This window comes from Pocillopora damicornis, chromosome 2, assembly GCF_964200805.1.
Source record: "Pocillopora damicornis chromosome 2, jaPocDami1.2, whole genome shotgun sequence".
NCBI classification, from domain to species: Eukaryota; Metazoa; Cnidaria; class Anthozoa; order Scleractinia; family Pocilloporidae; genus Pocillopora; species Pocillopora damicornis.
In genome coordinates this window covers 1,072,118-1,092,457 of record NC_142671.1, presented here as the reverse complement: position 1 = coordinate 1,092,457, position 20,340 = coordinate 1,072,118, and the positions used below count along the sequence as shown (strand labels likewise).

General features: G+C 36.3%; 2 protein-coding genes and 2 long non-coding RNA genes across 6 annotated transcripts; 2 read left to right on the top strand and 2 right to left on the bottom strand.

The window, feature by feature from the left end:
- Positions 1-7: 7 nt before the first annotated feature.
- LOC113684626 (astacin) lies at positions 8-5,822 on the bottom strand. The gene is made up of 11 exons (XM_089194975.1): positions 5,679-5,822; positions 4,900-5,031; positions 4,281-4,413; positions 3,724-3,815; positions 3,175-3,258; positions 2,862-2,998; positions 2,345-2,426; positions 1,671-1,718; positions 1,326-1,460; positions 502-740; positions 8-341 (listed from the first exon to the last, which is right to left on the bottom strand). The coding sequence occupies exons 1-11, from the start codon at positions 5,740-5,742 to the stop codon at positions 264-266; spliced, it is 1,224 nt and encodes a 407-aa protein (XP_089051101.1). The 5' UTR covers positions 5,743-5,822; the 3' UTR covers positions 8-263.
- A 2,708-nt stretch (positions 5,823-8,530) lies between these two features.
- LOC113684600 (uncharacterized) lies at positions 8,531-19,922 on the bottom strand. Of its 3 annotated transcripts, none has more exons than XR_016183255.1 (3): positions 19,694-19,922; positions 9,796-9,923; positions 8,531-9,132 (listed from the first exon to the last, which is right to left on the bottom strand). It is a non-coding gene; the product is annotated as an uncharacterized LOC113684600 (long non-coding RNA). The 3 variants fall into 3 exon arrangements; XR_003447476.2 differs by lacking the exon at positions 19,694-19,922 and adding an exon at positions 10,656-10,747; XR_016183256.1 differs by lacking the exon at positions 19,694-19,922 and adding an exon at positions 10,386-10,482.
- On the top strand, positions 12,125-16,836 carry LOC113684615 (uncharacterized). Its single transcript, XM_027202007.2, has 2 exons — positions 12,125-12,342; positions 15,594-16,836. Exon 2 carries the CDS (start codon positions 15,606-15,608, stop codon positions 16,605-16,607), a length of 1,002 nt encoding a protein of 333 aa, XP_027057808.2. The 5' UTR covers positions 12,125-12,342; positions 15,594-15,605; the 3' UTR covers positions 16,608-16,836.
- LOC149049447 (uncharacterized) lies at positions 16,920-17,766 on the top strand. Its single transcript, XR_016183258.1, has 2 exons — positions 16,920-17,052; positions 17,698-17,766. It is a non-coding gene; the product is annotated as an uncharacterized LOC149049447 (long non-coding RNA).
- Positions 19,923-20,340: the final 418 nt, after the last annotated feature.

Below are 20,340 nucleotides of genomic sequence, written 5' to 3'. Positions count from 1 at the left end.
TAGCATAAGCTGTGACAAGGTTTATTTCAGTCCGCTGCTCACTAATGAGCTTGAGTTTTCAAAGCTGGGTTTCCGTTTGGCTACATATTGATGAAAATAGCAATTTAAAAAAGGGGGGCCTCCCGATGATCTTAGCTCGCAAATACAGTTCTGCTGACTAATTTCCACTGACGTGGCCGAATGAAACTTGATTTTGAATTTTCTTCAGAAATCAATGAATAGAATTAATACACTTTATTTCAATCATCCTTGAATTTGAAGAATCAGCAGTCAAATATGGTAATATCGTCAATTGCAGCATCTCCCTTGTAGCTAGTTCCTCTTATTCCCTCGAAAGTCAGCTGCAAGAGAAAGAAAAACTCTGGTTGCATTTCATCCAAAGATTGTTTGACAATTCAAAATGTTGTAACATCGCACCAACCATCATATTTAAGATCATGTTAGATCCTCATGAAGACGAAATAGGCAATAAAAGATGATATATTGTGAAAAGGCAATTACTTCTTTCGACCCTGATCCTGTAAGACGACCTTGGAACATGTGCCAGTCATTTCCTTGGTCTCCAGCCTTTTCAAATATCTTCTTGTTACCTAACATAACCTTCACTGTTCCCATGCTACTCCCGAACATGTGATAATAAAACCTCAAGCAAGACTTTCCAGAGAGTGAAACCGTCCGGGACATTTTGGCATTGTCATTAATCCTTCGTGGGAATGAAGCCTCAATGTACATGAAGTAACCTAAGGGAGAAATTTAAATATATTTAAACACATAGCTTATGTTCGAAAAGTTATCAGCTTCCCTAAAGAAATGCATTTCAAGGAACACGGACAGGCCCTCTCCCAAACACCCCTTTCTTAAAATTTTGTAATTTTAGCCAGGTTCTGTGTTTTCTCTCGATGAATCATGTGATACTTCGCAGGCTACCAAAATCGTCAGATACATGTACGTAGCTGAAGGTTTAAAAGCGTTTTGATGACAAATGAACACGAACTATTACTGATATGGTTGATAGACAGCCATATTATCAAAGTGGTGTCTACGCAATTTTCTAATCTCTCTATTAAAATCTACCAAGTCAAGAGATAAGAATCTGTGAGCAGCAGAGCAACTTTGCAGCCTTAAAAATAGGCCTTCCAGGAGTCTTTCCCATCAAATTGATTATGCTAATGTATAATTAGTAACGCAAATTAATAACACATGATACTGATAGTTCCACAAAATTTTGACGACCAAGCCATTGTTTAGAACACAAGAGAGCCTTTGACATGTGAAAACTGATCGAAAATTTGAAAGTGGAGCGAAAAGTTTTGAGTAAAACAAACCATTGCGAGATGTGTGATCTTTATCTGGCCCAGTCCCTCCCGATGGGGAAGGCCCTTTACTTCTTGTCCAGTCAAATTTGTCGCTTGAACTTTGTCTGAATCCACACTCGTCTTCATCGAAATTGCACAAGAAAGCTGCGTGAAAGAAATGTTTAGGTTTTGTAAATTGCATTAGATTTTTGAATTAATGCAAAAATTTAGAAACCGGCATCAACATCTAGAAAATAAAATCCTGGCCCAGAGGTTTGAACGAAGGGAATTTTTATCGAGGGGACTGTTTTTCATTTACGTGATTTTAACATGTCATTTAAAGACTTTTAATGCTGTAAGGTTGAAGCTACTCACAAGCAGAAGATGGAGGAATAACTGGCGGAGCCTGAGTCTCTGGAACATCTAAAATAGAGAGAAAAGAACAAAAATATCTTATTTGACTAAACAAGGAAGATAAAGAATCTACCTTAGTACAAGGGTTGATTCTTTATCGTCCTTGTTTAGTTAACATCAATTAATTAAAAAGTCTAGATGTTCAATTAGTGCAAAAAAATAGAAACCAGCATAAGTGGAAGCGAGTACATCAAATAGACAAAAAATAGCACTCGCTTCCATTTATACAAAAAGTTGATCGCCGTTAACACATTGTTCAAGAATACTGGATTTTTTTCTAAAGAGAGCGCTCCTTTTCGATGTTTGTCGGATTTTGATAGGAAAGGAGGTGATTTCTTTAGCGAAGCAAAACTTTTACATTGAGAGGTAAATCAAAGCTTGATGATAACCGCTGACAAAGCGAGCTAAGTGAAAAAATTAAATTGAAGCAAACTACCCATCTAACCAAACTTAGTAGAGTATTGTGAAGTTCAAGGAGCTTTGATGAATAGTACGAGCTCAAATATAGGGTTCTAGTTCCACGAGTGGCTGCAAAACATAATTTACTTTTTGAATTTGATATTTAGTTTGCCGCATACAACCATTTAATTTAAACAAAGTCCAAATTTAATGAGAAACATGAAATGCAAAAATACCTCCCCCGCATTCACGTCTGTACAACCGAATCATTTCCTCGGCATCAATACGACTTATGTAATTTCTTTGACCAATGTTTGTCTGAAAACAAATGTACGTTGTATAAATCCCAACAAATTTTATATATTCCATGGGTTAATGGGAAGTGAAACTTATGCTTGAAACTTATACTTACTAATTTTTTCCAAAAAACACACACAAGAAAAAACAACAACAAAAACAGCAAAACAGGAACAGAATGCTGAGAAGATGAAGTATCTGACCCATGTCTTCCCTGACGTCTGGTTGATAATGCTGCAACATTTTTTTTTTGGAACCTCCCTCTAATTTTGTTAATAACTTACCCCTCGTTTCTTTGGGTCTGTTTTAAGGTGTTTCCTCTAACTTCGGACAAATATTCTCATTAAGCTTTACCAAAGAAATTAAGGAATCATCCAAAAATTGTTTAAGACAGCATGTTCATATTACTGCTCTTAGGAAAATAGCAGAAAACCCGGATCTTTATTATCTACTCACCCCTGGTTTCTTTGGGACAATAGTTGGCTTTCCATTTTTAGTAAAGTACCTCTCACCATAATGCATGATAGATCCGTAATCATAGGGTGTTCCATACGAGTTCACTCTGTATGATTTCTGGAAATTGCCTTCCATTCCTAGGAAATGTCATAGAAACAAAGAGCTCCTAAGAACCTTCTTATGAAAATGATAAGAAAGGCCGAAACGAATGATAAGGGCGAAGAGTTCGATAGTTTCTCAGAGTTATGATGGTTCAAAGTATATCTGACTTGTCTTCCTTGACCTAAATGCCATTACGCTTATCATACAGTACCTGGGCTTATGTTCTCGAACTGTATTGTGACATATTGATCCCTGTCCGGACGCGATTGCTCGTGGAGAAATCCAAGAGCATGTCCTGGTAGGAAAGTAAATATACGTAATATTATCTAAACTAAAGAAACAAACACAGTAAGACGAAATTAAAACATTAACAAAACGGGTAAACTACATATCAAGATAAATTTACTCCTTTTCTGAATCTGATCGATAGCCAAGTTCTGACAAACGATCGTCTAGTCTTACAAGTAATAACGACCCGAAAATCTGCCCTACATGCTTCTTTCAATCAAAGTTTCAATATTCAATTGAAAAACTACCATGACTGTTTCTCCGAACGTCTTTCCTATCGCTAACCGCTCCTTATAAGGGTCGATACTATTTTTTTTAAGATTTGAAATGATCGAGTTTACATACCCACATTTTTGGAAATCACAATCCAAATTTTGCTCTATACACAAGCTCTCTTGATAGGGTAGCCGACTGGCTGATAAACTAAAAAAATACGATTGTTCCAAAGCCGCAAACGATAACTAGAACAAACCTATCTCGTGGGCAACAGTGCCGAGATACCAGCATCCACTGTCTAGGGACAGTTGTTGTTCCCTCCCGGTTCGTCCCACGTAAGACCAGCATCTGTAAGAATAAAAAAAATTAACTTAAAAAAAAGAGAGAAAAAAGTTATTGTGTTTAAATTACTTTGGAATATCACTGTGCACCCATACCAGTACGTAATACGCACGACTTGAAAGATCTTGGTAAAACAGTTTTACTATCTAAGTAGGTAAATACATATAAAAAATAGCGTACAAAGTAAATACAAAATAATTCATTAAATTTTGATTAATTTAATTAAGAAAATGAATGAATCCATGAAGGGATTAAAAATTAAGTTTTGTTTAATTAGGTGAAAGTCATGTAACTTTTCTACGATTCATCCGTCACTAATTTAAATCGAGCACATTTATTAGGGCATATGGTATGTAAATATATCTTAACAAGGGGAACCACCTAGAATACCAAAAGGTAACTGTATACCTGGAATACTTAGAAGTTTAAACGACCAAACAGGTTTTTTCAAATACAATATTCAAAACCTACCCGCCACCTTTGAAAAATTTGACAAATGCGCGCTCATTTGCCGTCTTCTGTCTGAATTTTATGCAGCCATTTGTTTCTCGTGTCCAAGCGTTGAAAGCATTGTTAATTACGGTCATTGCATACGAGGAAGACACTGAGTAGAAAACAAAGGAGACAACTACGTGAGTCGCTCTTTTCAGATTTCGTTTTTGCTACCATATCCTCGATTTACAATCTTCCATCCTGCAGTCTACATACACCAAATTATTGTCAAGGCACTTTTTTTGCCAAACTATGCTAAGTTCAGTACAACACTGACGATGCCGAAACTCCGTAACAAGCATAATGTGGCCTTTAAATCGATAAGCATTCTTCGAAAGGAAGATATTTGTCTAGAACAATTTATGAATGGCACATGGTATAACATGCGAAATACATATACCATGCACATATTTTATTCCAATCTTTCTTTGTTATCGCAAACAAATATCTTATTATCAGCTGAGAGAGCAGGGATGGTAACAAGTTTTTTTTTGCAGTTTATGATTGTGTTAGCTGAATATACATTTCGAAAGATTGAAATTCGACATTTTTATAGGTTTTTCGTATCGAGATAGTATGAAGAGTACGACTAACTTACTCAGAGAATAATCGATGTCATACACGAGCGTGCCGCCTGGCCACTGTCTGTTACCCACTGCACCTCTGGTCTGGCCTGGTATTAGCTTCATATCACCTTCAAACAATTCGTTATCCCTGGTGCGAAGATTTTCTGGGAAAAAGTTAAGATAACTTTCATTATTTTTTCATCAACGTTATTTTTGTGCTTGCAAAATTTGTACAATTGGTAGAATTGTTACTGTATGCATCCACCAGTACATCAGTTAAACTGAGAAATAAAGAAAACTAGTATTTTAGGTTTTCTGGTTTTCCATGTTTTCCTTTTGTTTTTGCTTTTAGTTCTTTTTTCTTTTTTAAATTTCGCTTTTTCTTGTTTTGTTTTTCCCAGAAAGGAACGGAGAGAAGGTTGAATTAAAATAAATTTTTTTATTTTTTTTCCTTTATCTTTTGTTATCCTTTTTATAAAACGGACGAAAGTTCTACATCCCTTAAGTTCAATAAAATCACGAAAAACTACATAAAAAGACAGACAAAATCGAAATTCTCTTGGTGATCTAAACCTCTAGTAGTTGTTTTTTTGGGCGGGAGTTTTATCGCTTCGATTTCATCTGTTTTGTTTTTTCGGTCGACAAAAAAAAAATAGCCTCCTCACATTCAGAGAATGTAAAATGGAAAGAAAATTCTGAGAAGAAACTGCATCAATAGAATTATACTGGTGAACTTGGGAATAATTATATCTTCGACTTCAACACATATAATTCAACTTAAGTTTCACAAGCCCATGTTTTCGCTATATACCTTCTGGAGATGAGGCCAAAATGGTAGCTAACCACGCGAAATTAAGAAGAACAAGAACCTTCATTGTGATGAGATTTGGCAATGATAAAAATGGAAATGGAAGGGATGCAGTCCGAATTAAATAGCTGATATTTTAAGCATCTGGTAATTATAAAAACAACCATTAAATATGTTTGTCGTGCCATCGAAGTTTTTTCATTTTTTTAATAAACTTAGTGCCTACGAGCAGTTCAAAAGAGTGTGCTAATTGGAATTGTCATTCCCTCCATTTTCATCTTTTCATCTTTATCGTTTTATTTTTTAAATCTTTGAATTTGATTGCCCAGCTTTATCTGTTGAAACACGCCCTAGAGAGAAAACAAAGCTTATTCAGCTCAGCTGCTAGATTCTGAAGAGTCCATAACGCTACAAAATAAAACATACTTTGTAAAAATTGTTTCACTTTTGTTTCACACCATTTTCTTCGAACAAAAGATATTAGTATACCTGAACATCTTTGCAAATAATCTACCCCGCTTACATCTATGTGCGATAACTAAATTACTCTTTCTAGGGTATACATTGACTTATCTATTTTCTTGCAGCTGAGTATCTGAATAGTGTTAATCAAAACGTATTAAAGATAAAAAGAAGCATTCTTAACATTCGGTTTAACTGTCTACAACATATTGTATTCTCCGACAATGTTTTTATTTACGTAATTTAATTGAGCTGTAAAGATCACGTCCAACTTGCCATAAGTTGCACTATATTTTTAAGGACAACTCCGAGGACAGTTTCGAAAAAGAATCTCACAATGGCCCGAGTAACTGACCAATCTATAGATCAAATAACACAGATATCAAACTATAAAATCTGTTGTTGGCAACAACAGAAACAATTTGAACGTTTTCTAGTCAAGTCTACTATTTTGCTTGGTAAAAAGAAGAATTAAAATCGTTAACATGATCAACAAAACAGTGATTTATTCTCTACCAACACCATTCAAATCGTTGAAGGAAAGACAGTAGTCAAATCTTCTTAAGTGATCTTTGCGTGAGAAAGGAGCGTTACCGCCCCACCTTGATGTACCTCTGCAGGAACTGCTGTTAACGGAAAACTGCTCTGGCGTTGCTACGGCGCAAAAAATCACAAAAAGCTTAGCAAGTTTTTCGAATTAATAGGCGGCGTCGCCATTCCGTTGCTTTCGCAGAACTGGAGTAAAGACTTCGTTGACGCTGAAAACGCTTCACGAAGGAAGTCAATTCAAGACGATGCTACTTTACCAAATGTATTGACTACTGAAGTGTGCCTTCATCTTCGTTAGGTGGTGAGAAAAGGTTAAGAACGAAATATTTTGTATAAGTTGGTAAATTAACCGTGCTTGTATGATTTGAAAGATTACTTGAGAATGTTGCCAGCTACACATTGCCCAATCCTTACGAATTGAAAAGTAAAACATGTCGTCAACGATAAAGTTTAGATAAATATATAAAACAAAACACATTTATCTTTACTACATGGTCTATTTTGTCGTCCAATCGATCTTGAAATTCAAATGGTCTAAATTCGAAATAAAAACCGGAACTGCTAATGATCTCGTTACTTGTTCCTGCTTCGTTTTGGCGGAAGGTACATAAATTCAAATAAAGCACTGTTATTCTGAAGGAAATCCGTAAAAGACTGGTAACACACAAATTAAGAAACTGTCCCGTCGAAACTCGCAATATTACATACAATAAATGTTTATTTTCCAGCAGGGAACTCGAAAATAAAAACAGTCTAAAGTCACCACAGTTTTCAGTGTAGGGATCTGTCTTAAGCAGACAAGTAATTCATTTTATTTCCTCTCTCAAATGACTTTGTTCAAAGTCGGAAATTGGTTTCTGAAGACATTTTGTGGCCGAAAACGTCATTGCAGGAGTTGATTTTTATAGACCGTTTAAAAACCCTTCGTAATTTCTTAATCTTTCACAAAAAGCAATAAAGAGAGTTTTGAGAGATGTGAACGTACATTACAATTAACTAATATAGCATTTATTCATTTCCAAACCCAAATTTTAAAAAAAATCATTTGTTCGCTGCTTGAACTTGAACGGAGGTCTGAGCTACAACGCAAGTACACATGTAGAAGGTCTTTGCACATGCTGATGCCAGTGCCAATGCTGATGGAAAACGATGAGCACATGTCGAAAATATACCCAAGTGATAAATAGATATAATATATAAACTTTATTGCCTTGCACAGCTACTGATAGACCCAGTAGTTTACATTGTGGGAGGAAGGTAACATACCCAGGCGCAGCATCGGAAGCGGATAAGGGTTTCCACATCAAGCATAACGGCTTCTTAGATTTTCAAGTGATCTCATGGCTACCTCTCCTACTCAGGGCAATCGTTCTTTGATTAATTTAAGCTGGGTTTTCGAGAACCAATTGACACAAATTTTGAATTACCACGGCATACTAAAAACCACCCGTTGCTAATATAGACTTAGTGATGATCGTGGCAGAAGAGTTTGGCGTCAAAAATCAGGTACTGGAGACGCATACGTGAAACTATTCACCCAACGTAAAAACCCAATTGTTCTTTTCGTAGGATTTTCCGCCTCTCAAGCCGAAAAAAAAGCCCTCGCCGACCTATTTAATGGGTCATAATTGCTTTTTAATTATTATCCGCTGTTTGTTTCAAGTAAAGGAAAACCTGGCCATCTTTTCAAATACACCTGCAGGTCAGAAAAGCATGAATAAAGTAACCAATCAGGCATTACTATGAACTTTTTTTACAATTTTTTTCAGCTGTTGGATTGAGCGAGGTAAGATTGGATAACATTGGATGCGTACTACAAGTGGCAAATATAAAATTAACATTCGTTTCGAATGGAATCAAGCGAAATTGTATTTCGTGATTGTGTCTGTCTTAATGTTTACAAAGCTTTGAACACATGATAAATAACATTTTAAAAATGCTTTACAATTTTTTTAAAAGGTTACCACAATCATTCAATGGGGTCTAAGATCTGAAGACCTTACATGATTGGAAAAGTTAGACACAAGGTTACCTCAACAACACATAGATGTCTCAACAAACAAAAATCGAAAATTTTAATGCCAAATACAGTTCACATCGAAATGAAGTATTACTGCCAATAAAAGTTTTTTTCGTCTAGAAGACATTTGATTTCCCTCAATCTTTGCCTAATTACAGAAATCATGCTCACAACAAATGATGTTACTGCGGCAGTGTGGGTCAGCAGCCGCATTTTTCGAACACCAGTTTGGATGCTGGTAATTTATACAATCAGAGTCTTTAAAGCATCCTTTCATGTATATTTGATGAACTGATGAGCCCAATGAAAGTGATCCGCAACGATTTTGTCCATTCAGGCATCTTTGTTCACCCTCTCTTGAACCGCATTCCTCCCATGAGTTGAAACTACGGCAATCAAAACACGACAGACGATCTTGGTTTTCTCCTGGTCAAGCAGATAAGCCAACAAATGATAGATAGATGAGAAATGAAAATAAGATATGGAAATGATAGTTTGAGTGAATGAATAAAGAATTGGGAACAAAGAAATAATGAGCAAAAATGGATTTAGATAAAGATGTTTTACGTATTGTCACGAGCTTGGGACAAGAAGAAAAACATCCCTCTCTATTTCTTTACCGAGCTCAAAACTTACCATCTCTCTTGTTCTATTTACAAAAATTGATTTGAATTTTGCTTTTAGAGATCTCATGAAAATATCACATGGCGGATATTCAACAAACTCATCAAATCAGATCATTGTAAAATGACTGGTTCACTGAAAACACCCAGCTTTGAAAGTTTTTAAATTTATTTCGTTTCCCTTCCAATTTGTTTTCAGGTATTAACCGCCCTCTAAAATCGAGACGAGACTTACAAGACTAAGTGTTTTGAATTTAAATTCTCAGCCCGATCATCGTTTTGGATGGGAAGATCAATAGATTTTGCAGAACTACATGCAATACATGCACATTAGAACTACTTTTGTTTCCATCGCAGTTGAACTGTTGGCTTATTTCAAACCCAAAAATTAATTTAACGGTCAATGATCGGCTTCCCAAAGTCCTCACGTACCCTAATAACGTAATCATTTATACAAAAAACTTACCAGCATCTGTAAGCAAAATACTTGCTAAGAGAAGCGTTACCATAAATTTCTTCATTATCGCACGTTCAACAGCCTTGCTCAGCAACCTTTTCGTTCTCTGGCTTTATTCAGTCACTTTGCTTTGCTGACTGTTTAGGATGATTAGAAAAAAAGCAAATAGACTTTTTATTGTTCCCACTTGTGTTTGTGAATTTTGATTAACAAACTCATATCAATAATCACTTGTTAGAGATACGGAGTAAAATAATACTTATTCGTGGCTTATTGCCTCTGTAATATCATTTTAATGGTCTTTCATGGCTTTTGTTTACCTCCCTACGTGCCAACTGAGAGAGGTGTTTTGAGAACATCGAGAACCGACGACTACAATTGACATTTTCGAAAATTACATTAAAGGTATGAGTGCGCTTGTCGAGGAAAAATTTTGACAAAGAAGTTGACTTTTCGACAAAACGATCTTTTCAAGGAAGGCTTATCAACTTGCGTAAATACAATCTACCTTTACTCCTCTACGCTGATCTTTCCGAGTTAACCTGGACATGTTACGCTGAATAACGCTGAATACATTAAAAAGGTAAAGAATTATGGACCTGTAGCGTCTTTTTATTTCCCGGAAGATTTTCCCAAAGGGAATTTTTTAGTCTCTTCATGTAAACACCCTCTTTTCTCTCCGTAATAAACAGATCCAATATGTAAATCGTTCCTCCAGTTCGGAACTCGTAAACGATATCGACTTTCATGATTCTTTATTCCCTGCACTATTTGTAAAAACCTCCCGGTTTTCTCTTGAAGTTTTAAATCAAATATTTTACTTTTTGTCATGAGTGAATTATGTAGAGGAAACAAAACTCAAAGCAAACCTTTTAGGGCCGAAAACATTCTCCTATGTTACCATCGGTTGCCTGCCACGTCAATTTACACTGCTTTTCATTTGATAATTTTATTTACATCTGAAATTCTAATCAGTCAAATAGGTTGATAATCATAACAACGAATCTCATTGTTTCATTCAATCAAAAGCGCTCATGAAGCAAGGTTTCACATTTTCCCGTAGTTTTTTAAGGTCTTAGCCGAACGGTTATTGAATGTAAGCTACATTACTAAACAAAAATCGAACTTTAAAGTGACTTATTTTCGATGTAAGGGCTATGAAGTTTTTTAACTATGATTTAAACTTTTGGAAATGGCGTTTGACTTCTTCGCCTTCTTAATCAAGAGATCATTTGGATATCATCTTAAAGAGAGTTGGGAAATTTCTATCTTCCTTGCTCAGATGTCTTCTACACAATAATTTAGTTATCTTTATTTCTAACTAAGACTGACAAATTTTTAAATTTCACAATAAACCTTCACGTGCAAACCTATTGGGCCAGTGAAATTTAAATCAATTCATCATAGAGATACAAATGAAATACCCTCGTTTCGCATCACGTCTGAATATATAACGATATGGTCAAGGTAAATTGGTTTATAAACAGGGCCGTTTTTGATTACTTTCTCTGAGTCTGAATTAACCTTACCTTTCTTTTTTTTTAAACGAAAAAATAATTTCGTTTGTAACAAAGAAATCTTGTTTTATTCTTTTTTTTTACGTTTGAAATAATTTCTTCAGGTCTACGTATAGGTGATTACTAAGAGGTAATTACTCAAATGAGTCTAAAATCTTTTTCATTGTCAGTAGCATTATTTTGTCTAAATTTTTCGTTGATATCGCTTTTGAAATAGACTTTGAACTGGAGGATGCGACTCATCGTTCTGATAAATGTCTTTTACTTTTTCAAGTCACTCACTCGTAAGAACTTCGTCAACAACAATCAAGGATCATACAGGGTTTGTACGAGAAAACGTGAAATGACAACTGACATAACTTTTTGGTGATTAATCTTGTTCCATTTGCTCCCCAATACAACCGTACCAAAGTATTCGTTGCGTTGCACCTTTCTCTAATGATATCGTCTTTGTCATTTCCTAAAGACGTCAACTCTATAAGAACTTTTTTATTATCGTACCACTAAATCATGTTAATCATACCAAGCGACACGAACGTAAATCTTTTTTATTAAAGCTTTAGAATATCCACGGATTTTAGCACTTTTAACGTTTTTATTTCCCATGTCGTGAAAATTTCCCTTTTTTTTGAAGTACTATACGTCTTAATGTAAACACCTTATGTTTTTTTTTGTAAAATACAATATGCAAATTACTCATTACATGTGGTCAGGCAAATAAGTACTTTCTCTTATTTACTCTTTTACGAAGCTTGTCGATTTTCTTTTGTTATTTTTCCCAGATGAGTTAATTTGCTGTCGTTGCGGGAGATAAATGTAGTGAGTATTAAAGTAAACTACGCCTCAAACGTGAGGACGGCGAGACCTTTCATGTTATCTCTAGTTACATTTACATGCCGCATCAATTTACATGTCAGTTTTCTATCAGTGATACCATTCAAATCCAAAATTGTAATTGAAAAAGTGGAAATCATTTTTGTCCAACCTTGCTATACGAGCGAGAAACAACAAATCTTGTGTCATTCATTTGTGATCTAAGGTAAGAGATATTATTTTTGTACAATTTGCTTGAAACAGCCGGCAATTGATAAAGATGAGAATAATTTCGCCGTGAGACCTGAAATGGTAAACCAAAAAATTTCAGAGGTGAACAATGAATATAGTGATTGGGAACTGAATTTCAAAATCACGTCTTGTATCGTTGTGGGGAACACAGTGTGTTTTAAGAAAGGCAAATGTTAGAGTCAAGGTCTTACGATATACGTGATATGTAGGATAGCTTTGGCAAGACACCAATAACCAACTGCAGCCAGCCCTGTAAGTTCCAGAATGGAGTTTCCCGTGGAAAAGAAATATAAGTTACATTATACCATTAAATTCATAGAGTATGATTTTAAAAATGTAATTTTCTCGGTGTAATTTCGAGTTTATTTAAAACCGACAGCCTGCTTATAGATGTCTAACTTTTCACCAGAGTAACAAGAATTGTAAAGAATTTGCAATGTAAATTACGAGAATTTGAGCTTCATTATACTCAAAGTGGTAAGATAGCCTTTAATGTACATGGTTATCTAAACCAGAACAGTATGCATATGCGTTCTAAACGATTTTTTTAAAGTATTTCTTGACGCGAAAGAATACGTCATTCGTGGGACAAAAATTAATCAGTAACCAATTTCAAAGTAAATATTTAAAAGAAGAAGTTAAAGAGGCCACAAAAAGCAAACATGCCACCAACGAAACAACATTGCAGAGGGGAAATAAACAACGAAAAAACAAAAATACCTCATTGTTTTATGTTAAGTAGACCCTAAGTCCTAACCTCGCGTGTGAAACGGTGATGGTATCAAGAAACAATAAGTAAATTTCTGACACGCTGGCATATCTTTTATTGCTTATCAGTAGATTTTACCTGCTTGTGATCGTCACTTTTTATCATCATTTTAAAGGAAGGGTCCTAGACGGCTTAAAAGAGATCTTATGATGAGTTGTATTTCACGTAATGATCCATTGAAGATCTCTGTTTCGGTTGAATTTGTGTGTAGTGTGTCTAGTGTGTAAAGTGTCTAGTTTTCCTTGTGCATGTTCGAACAAAACGAAACGAAAAATTCGATGTAAATAAAAAATGGCCTATCTTTAAGAAATTTTTAAGCCACTCATCGCTTTAACGCTTTCTTCTTGCCACAATTTCTCGACCCATCGAAATATAATAGAAGACGTGATAGTTGAAAACCTACTATGTCAAAGAACCAGATGATTCGATTTTGAGAGCTTTACAGTGGAGTAATTTTAAGGGAATATTCTGTTCGGTGATAATTGAACACTTTTAATGGATTTCGGTGAAGGGAAATGTTTTAGGTGTGCGTATCATTATCCAAAAGAGAGTAGAAAAAACCTACTAAGAACACTCAGGCTTAATAAATCGTTCTTTATTTGTTTTATGTGGCCACGTGGAAATCATGCGCAACTTTTTCTCAGTGGCCACGGTAACGAATCCTGCAATCTGGTTGGCTCTTAGTGCGATCCGGATTTTCCTATCTCTGCCCACGGGCACGGTAAAGCTTTCGTAGTTCACCGAGAACATCCCTAACTTCGTGGCCATTTCAAGTAAATTATTTTTACGCAAATCAAGCCGATTAATGACTTATTAATCGTCTCTTTTCTCTCGAATCACTTTGGTTGACAGCAGAAAATTGTTTTCGAGATGAGTTTGTGGTAGTAAAGGTGTCATTATTAAATGGGTTAACGCGCGGCCTAAAAACGGAAAGTTAAATCTGTGAGATATTTGTTTACAGTTGAATTAACCGATGGAACTTTCATTCGTGTAATATCTGAATTCTCTCAAACAATTTTTTCGTTGTAGCGAAGTTTTCAGTCCTACGACAAATACGTTTTCGGTAAGTCTTTGCAAGTCTGTCCAGTTTGGCCATTTGTACCGTTAATTGCACAACAAAAACCGAATGAATTCAACGAGAAAAAGCTGCTTTAAATTCCCCTTGGGTCTAGTTAAGGTGTCTCAAAACATACATTTGAATTTGCAAACAATTACTTCCTTGCAATTTACAGTACTCTTCGTACACTAATCATCGATGGAACTGAATATTACTTTCCGTAAGATCGTTAAAAAGGTTTTGAAGAAAAAATTGTCGTGACAGTCATTGAACTTGAGTTTCTTTTTTTCTTTTTTTTCAAAAGTACACATGCACTTTTTTTTTCTTACGCCCTCTTTAATTGACAGTTGTTGTCAGATTGTGACAGATGCTTGTAAAAAATGTTTCAAAATTTGTTTGGAAGTATTTTAAATCACCTTCATCGCTACACAAACAAAATTATTTTGGTGAAGTCTCTCTCTTCAATTTGAATTACCTCTGTTTTAACTGCCATTTACTAGCTCAAAATTGGACAGTTCAAGGAGGATCGTACTGTAATTACAATCCTAAATTATTCGGGTTCTTTTGACAGGAATTCGTGAAGTTTTGGAAAAAAATAAAAACGTTATTCATCAGCCTAGGTAGGTTCGCATTGGGAAAAACTGTTTCCTCTGTCTTGAGTACTCAAGACCTCGGCCACAGGTTTTCCCAACACGGACCATGACATATTACTGGTGCAATTTGGTGTAAATAAGCTCGAGCAAATTTTTCGACGAAGACAAAATTGCAGAGCCCGTAGGGCAAGTGTATTTTGCAGTAATACACAGAATCACACAAAATCGCAGAAAGTCAAGACAGACGAAATTTTGAAAGCGTGCGCGGTACTTATAATTTGCACTCGTGTTCCATGAGAATGTACTCGTTTTCAACCAATCAGAAGCGCGTAATTTTTTCAGGTACATTACGAAAAGTGAATACATAAGGCCGTGGAATAGCTGTAAACAAAGGAACAAAGTTCCCACAGTATTTAAGCTCCTCGTTTTATCTTTACTTATTCATTTTTCTGTCATTGTTGTCCTGAATAATTTAATCGCAAGAAGAAATCAACAAATACGCGTGCGTAACTTGTTTGTATCTTTGCTGATATAATTTTACCATGTCCATGCAGGAATTGATAAATTAATTAAATTTATCTTAAAGTTTTGATCCAGAAAATACGTTAAACTCCATAAAGCTAAGGCATTACATCAATAAGGGCAATAGGCCACTTGAGAACATCTTTCGACCTCGTTTTTGTTTTACAATCTTAACAGGGAGAATTTACTAAATGCAATTTTAACTCTTAGTCATGAGAGGACAAAGCACCAAACTAATTAACCTAGATGTATTACGTTTCTTATCAAATTCCTTTTTTTCTTAGAGTGCCATTAAAATGGTGTTTGCGTGGTTCAAGACCATGATTTCGCTCTCGCCCGACCATAAGCTCACGAAGACAGCTTTATTCACCCAATGGGCATCTTTAGTAGCATATGGAGGCGGAGGACTATCTCTATTGTGTTTTCCTAAAGTTTGGAGCGCGATTCTTGCTTTTGAAATTAGCCAGACAGATGAAGGATTTATGAGGATGTCTGGTATTTATCTACTCGTTGTCGGCTTCTGTTATATCATAGTCGCTAGAAATGGTTCTTGCGTTGGGAAGCAGGGGCCTATGTTAAGCAGTATTTTCGAAAGACTTTTCCTGGTCAATGCAGCCTTGTTGATGTCATTTCTTCGAGGCATGGTACCTCTGTATTTCGCAACACTCTTCATGACACTGGACACAACTCTGTCAGTGCTTACACTTTGCATTTGGTTCAAAGAAACTTCTCATGCATCGGCTAGGACCTTGGTCAAAGAGGTATTTGGCTCATTGAAAAATTCTTGGTCACTTAACCAACGTGCGTTATCATCTCTGGTAGTTCAAATAATCGGGTTTTTACAGTTCAGTGGTGGTGCAGTATTGATGATATTCCCTACGCTCATCACCAAACCACTCAAGCTTCAACTAAACGAAGACCAGTACTATTCATTCCAATCATGTTGGTTTTTATTAATCTCAATTCTCGGATGGTTTCATATCTTTTCTGGTGGCGCAGATCTTACATCCTTTGCAATAGCTGCCGTTTTCTACCGCGCGAGTTTTGCTGTTCCATTACAATGCATTATGTATTTTTGCGATCAACTCGAGCTAAATTTTCTTTTATTCGTTGGATCATTCGAGTGTACATTCACCGCGGTTATCATTTTATTTATTCTTCTCGACAAAACAAAACAAGCGACAAGAATACAAGTTTTACGACTGACGCCGGAGCCACTTGAAAATGGAAGGGCAATAGACATCGTCACTAAGAGCACTACTGCTCAGGACTCAGTCAAAGATCGAGGCGCGCTGTGAAAAACTTAAGTAATTTCTGTTAAAACAACCAGTTCCATCCGCTAATTTGTGTGATTTCGAATGAGGACACTAAGGAATCGAACCTAAATTGGTCGCACTATTCCTCAGTATGGGGGAGAAGGGAAGCGTATTATTTATATCGGCATTCACTTCTACATTACTCTTTTTCATTTTGCAACTGATGTTTTTGATCTCGTCTATACAGCAATAAAATTGTTACCGACCCTTAGTGAGATTTAAAGTCAGAATCATATACGAAGAGTATCTTGTGAATAAACTCCTTTCGGGTGGCTGGATTGTCGGCTGCAAGAGCTTATAATACTCTCTTGCGGCTGATAAAGTCTACGACTGAGAGATCGTGTTAGTCAAAATATATACCTGGCCGGCATCTGCAGACCATTTTGAAGCTCCTTGACACGTTTTTGATGCTGCATTCTCAGTAAGGGTGAGTTTTATGTTTTTGTCACACCTTTCCTGTATCAGGTGATATTGGATTTCCCACAGTCTGAATTCCAAACGTCCTGCGTCGAATTTAGGAATGGATGAAAAGGTTCCCGGCCCTTCGGGTGGCCTTTAAAATGAGCACAAGTATGGAAAGGCCCCGTTCCCGCACAGAAATCATAAAGAAAAATTCAGCAAAAGCCGAAAGTGTAGTTTTCGCCGAAAAAATAGCTCAATTTGGACGAGGATCGCGCCCACTTTGAGGTTAGAGTATTAGTTTGCCGCGGCGATAGAATAGCTGTAATAGGGTTTGGCGTATTTGGTAAGTTACACATATTCAATTCGTGTTCTTTTTTTCCACTTTGTATGACTATTTGCTTATTCGAAAAGAAATCCCTGGTTTTCTGCACCTCTGACTGTTGAAGACCTGCGAAATTGTGAGCCAAGCCATGTAAGGGAGTTAAACCAATATTGAGCTATTTTGCCTACAATACGATAGTTTCCTCGTCCTAAAAGCTGTTTTTATCTGCTTAATTATAATTTATCGATGTGCACATAGCAATAATATGCCTGTCTTCTCACTTTTTCGCGCCAAGCGCAGTTCATAAATGTTGGAAATAATCATTCTTTACACCGTTATCATCCACAGAATATGGATGCGAAGGATTCCAGGGCAAGTGACTACGGCCAATTAAAAAGTTGAGATCAAAGCCAAAAAGAATTTCCATAGGATGCTCCCCATAGCTGCTCTTATATTCGCTTTATTATGGCTTCCAGTTAAAATTAATGTTATGCTTGGACCTTACAACCGTTCTCCCTCTACTTTAACTCTTACTCGCGATCGTCTATTCCTGGCACTCTTCTAGACCTGTGGTAATTGTGCGAAAAATCCAATTATCTAAATTGTATTTGGCCGGGATTTTAAGGGAAAGTTTCAAGGCGATCTGCCCCTTCCTACCCTGCTTCGATGCTGAACTGTGAACAGCCAAACCAGGAATACTATCGAGATCATTTTCGCTGTAAAACACAATGGTCACAGCAGTCTTAGCCTGACGAAATTGATAAAGGCTGACAGCTAGAAGAACTTCACGTTTCAGCTCTTCGAAAACTACCAATAAATGAATCACATGCACTCATTTGGATTGCTCTTCGTGAATATAACAACATTTTGGGAAGCATGAGATGGAAGTCAACTTGCAAATGGAGCGAAACGTTTCAGTTCCTGGAAACAAGTGGACTTCACACATGGAAGAATATGAAAACGCCCAATGTCTGGAGTGTATGTAACTGGGAAAATGTCGGAAACCCATGCAATCCTCTTAGTGTACTTCAAGAGTATTTACTAAATACTTTTGATTAGACTTATTCTTACTAGTTATCTACAGGTCTTCACTTTGTAGGCTGGCATCTACATACATAGCAAACGTTTCCCACTACTCCGAGTGAAAATAATGCATGGAAAGGTAATCACGTGCCCTAATGTGTCATAAACATTTATCACCCTGGCGGAACTCCAGTGCGTTAGCAGAGCGTTCATATTTCAGAAAATAAGGCGGTTGTTTCACTTAACGAGCACTTTCCTCGGCACGGAATAGATAGCACAACCAAATAGCGCTTCATAATCATATTTCAGGTTTTTTGTAAAATGTTTTGCATATGTTCAGTTAGTTGATGTAATATTGGCCAGCAATTTATGCCATTCATTTCCAAGCAACTTAAATAAGGTAAAGCCCATTTCATTGGGAAACAAGCCAAGGTTGAATATTTGTGGTCTCTTGGATGACTAAACATGAAATCTGCGATAGAATGATTAGAAGTGACTGATTGGCTTCGAAATTCTACTTTGTCAAGAAAAAGTGATTATCTCTGTGGACCTTTAACAAGAGAGACTAGAGTGACTGGCATGTAAGATTGATTAGCATCTGATTTCTCCTTACAATATCGCCCCAAATTCACACATAAGACAAACCTCGGTTCTTAGGTGTGACGGCGGTGAGGAATTGAAATTATCCAATTATAGTTCATTTTGATATTTCAATGCAATCGAACTTAATGAATTAAAAAACTTAAAAGTTGTGTTTAAAGGAAACAGATTTAGCGTTTGCAACGACTGCCAAGTTCCAAAACGAAGCAAATCGAAATGAGTCCTAGGCGTTTCGCAACTAATGAGTGACTCTACAGGTTGTTCCCAAAGACAAATAACCCACGGAAAACCAAAGCTGACGGTTATCGGCGATTTATTGCATCAGAATAAAAGATCGTAAACTGAAGCAACAACGCAACAGATTTTTATCAATTTAGCGGAAAAAAGTTGCGTACTAAAAGCCAAAACTTACAGGAGACAAATGAACGATTTTGAGTATATAGCGTACTGAAATTGAAAAAAACTACATAAATGATGTACCAGCATAAAAACTATGTAAACACCATACGATATCCAATCAAAGAATTACATATTAAAAAAGGAACTAATTAACAGCCTTAGGCTCTCGAACTTAAGACGGTCGGCGTTCTCTCTGGTAGCGTCAAGAGCGTTTTCTAATTTACACTGTTATAAATTAGTTCACGTTGCTCAATAAGGTTCATTTGTATTCTTTCGCCTAGAACCATTCAACGTGACCTAAACAAAATGACAAGGTACTCACGTATCGATCCCGCTTGAGTCAATGGTTAAGAATTAAGAAACGTCGAGAGTGTGAGGTTGACAAGGCCACGCAAAATTTAACGAAAAACTACCCTATGAGAACGCGGACTCAGCTTATATATGTACGTGTTGACGCTAAAAAGTCCGATTAGAAAGTCAATTAAATCAAAAATAATTGTTGCCACTACGTGCGTAACTACGATATAGTGATAGAGAGACAATTATTAACTAATCAAAATGGGTCTTTGTCTAGCGTCCTTAACACCAACTCTAGTTGAATTTCAAATAAATTTGGTCTAAAATTGCAAGACTGAGATTTAATCAGATGGGCTGTTTTGTCTACACCTGCCTTTGCTGTAAACGTTAGCCATGCTAAATCACGACATCGTCGAATAATTTTCCCTGGAAAAATGTATAATTAATGAGTAAAGTGTTTGGCGCGTTCAGTCTCTAACTACATAGTCAATTATACTGGCGTTTCCTTTCAATCTTAAAGAAAAAGGGCGACAGAGGAACACAGAAGTCCAAAAAGCAAAAGTAGGAAAGTACGAGGCATGCACTTTAAATATAATAAAAACCTTCTAAGACAATTGGGGAGTGACAATTAAGGATGAGCCGTCATTGGCCAAATGATAAACACTATGAGAC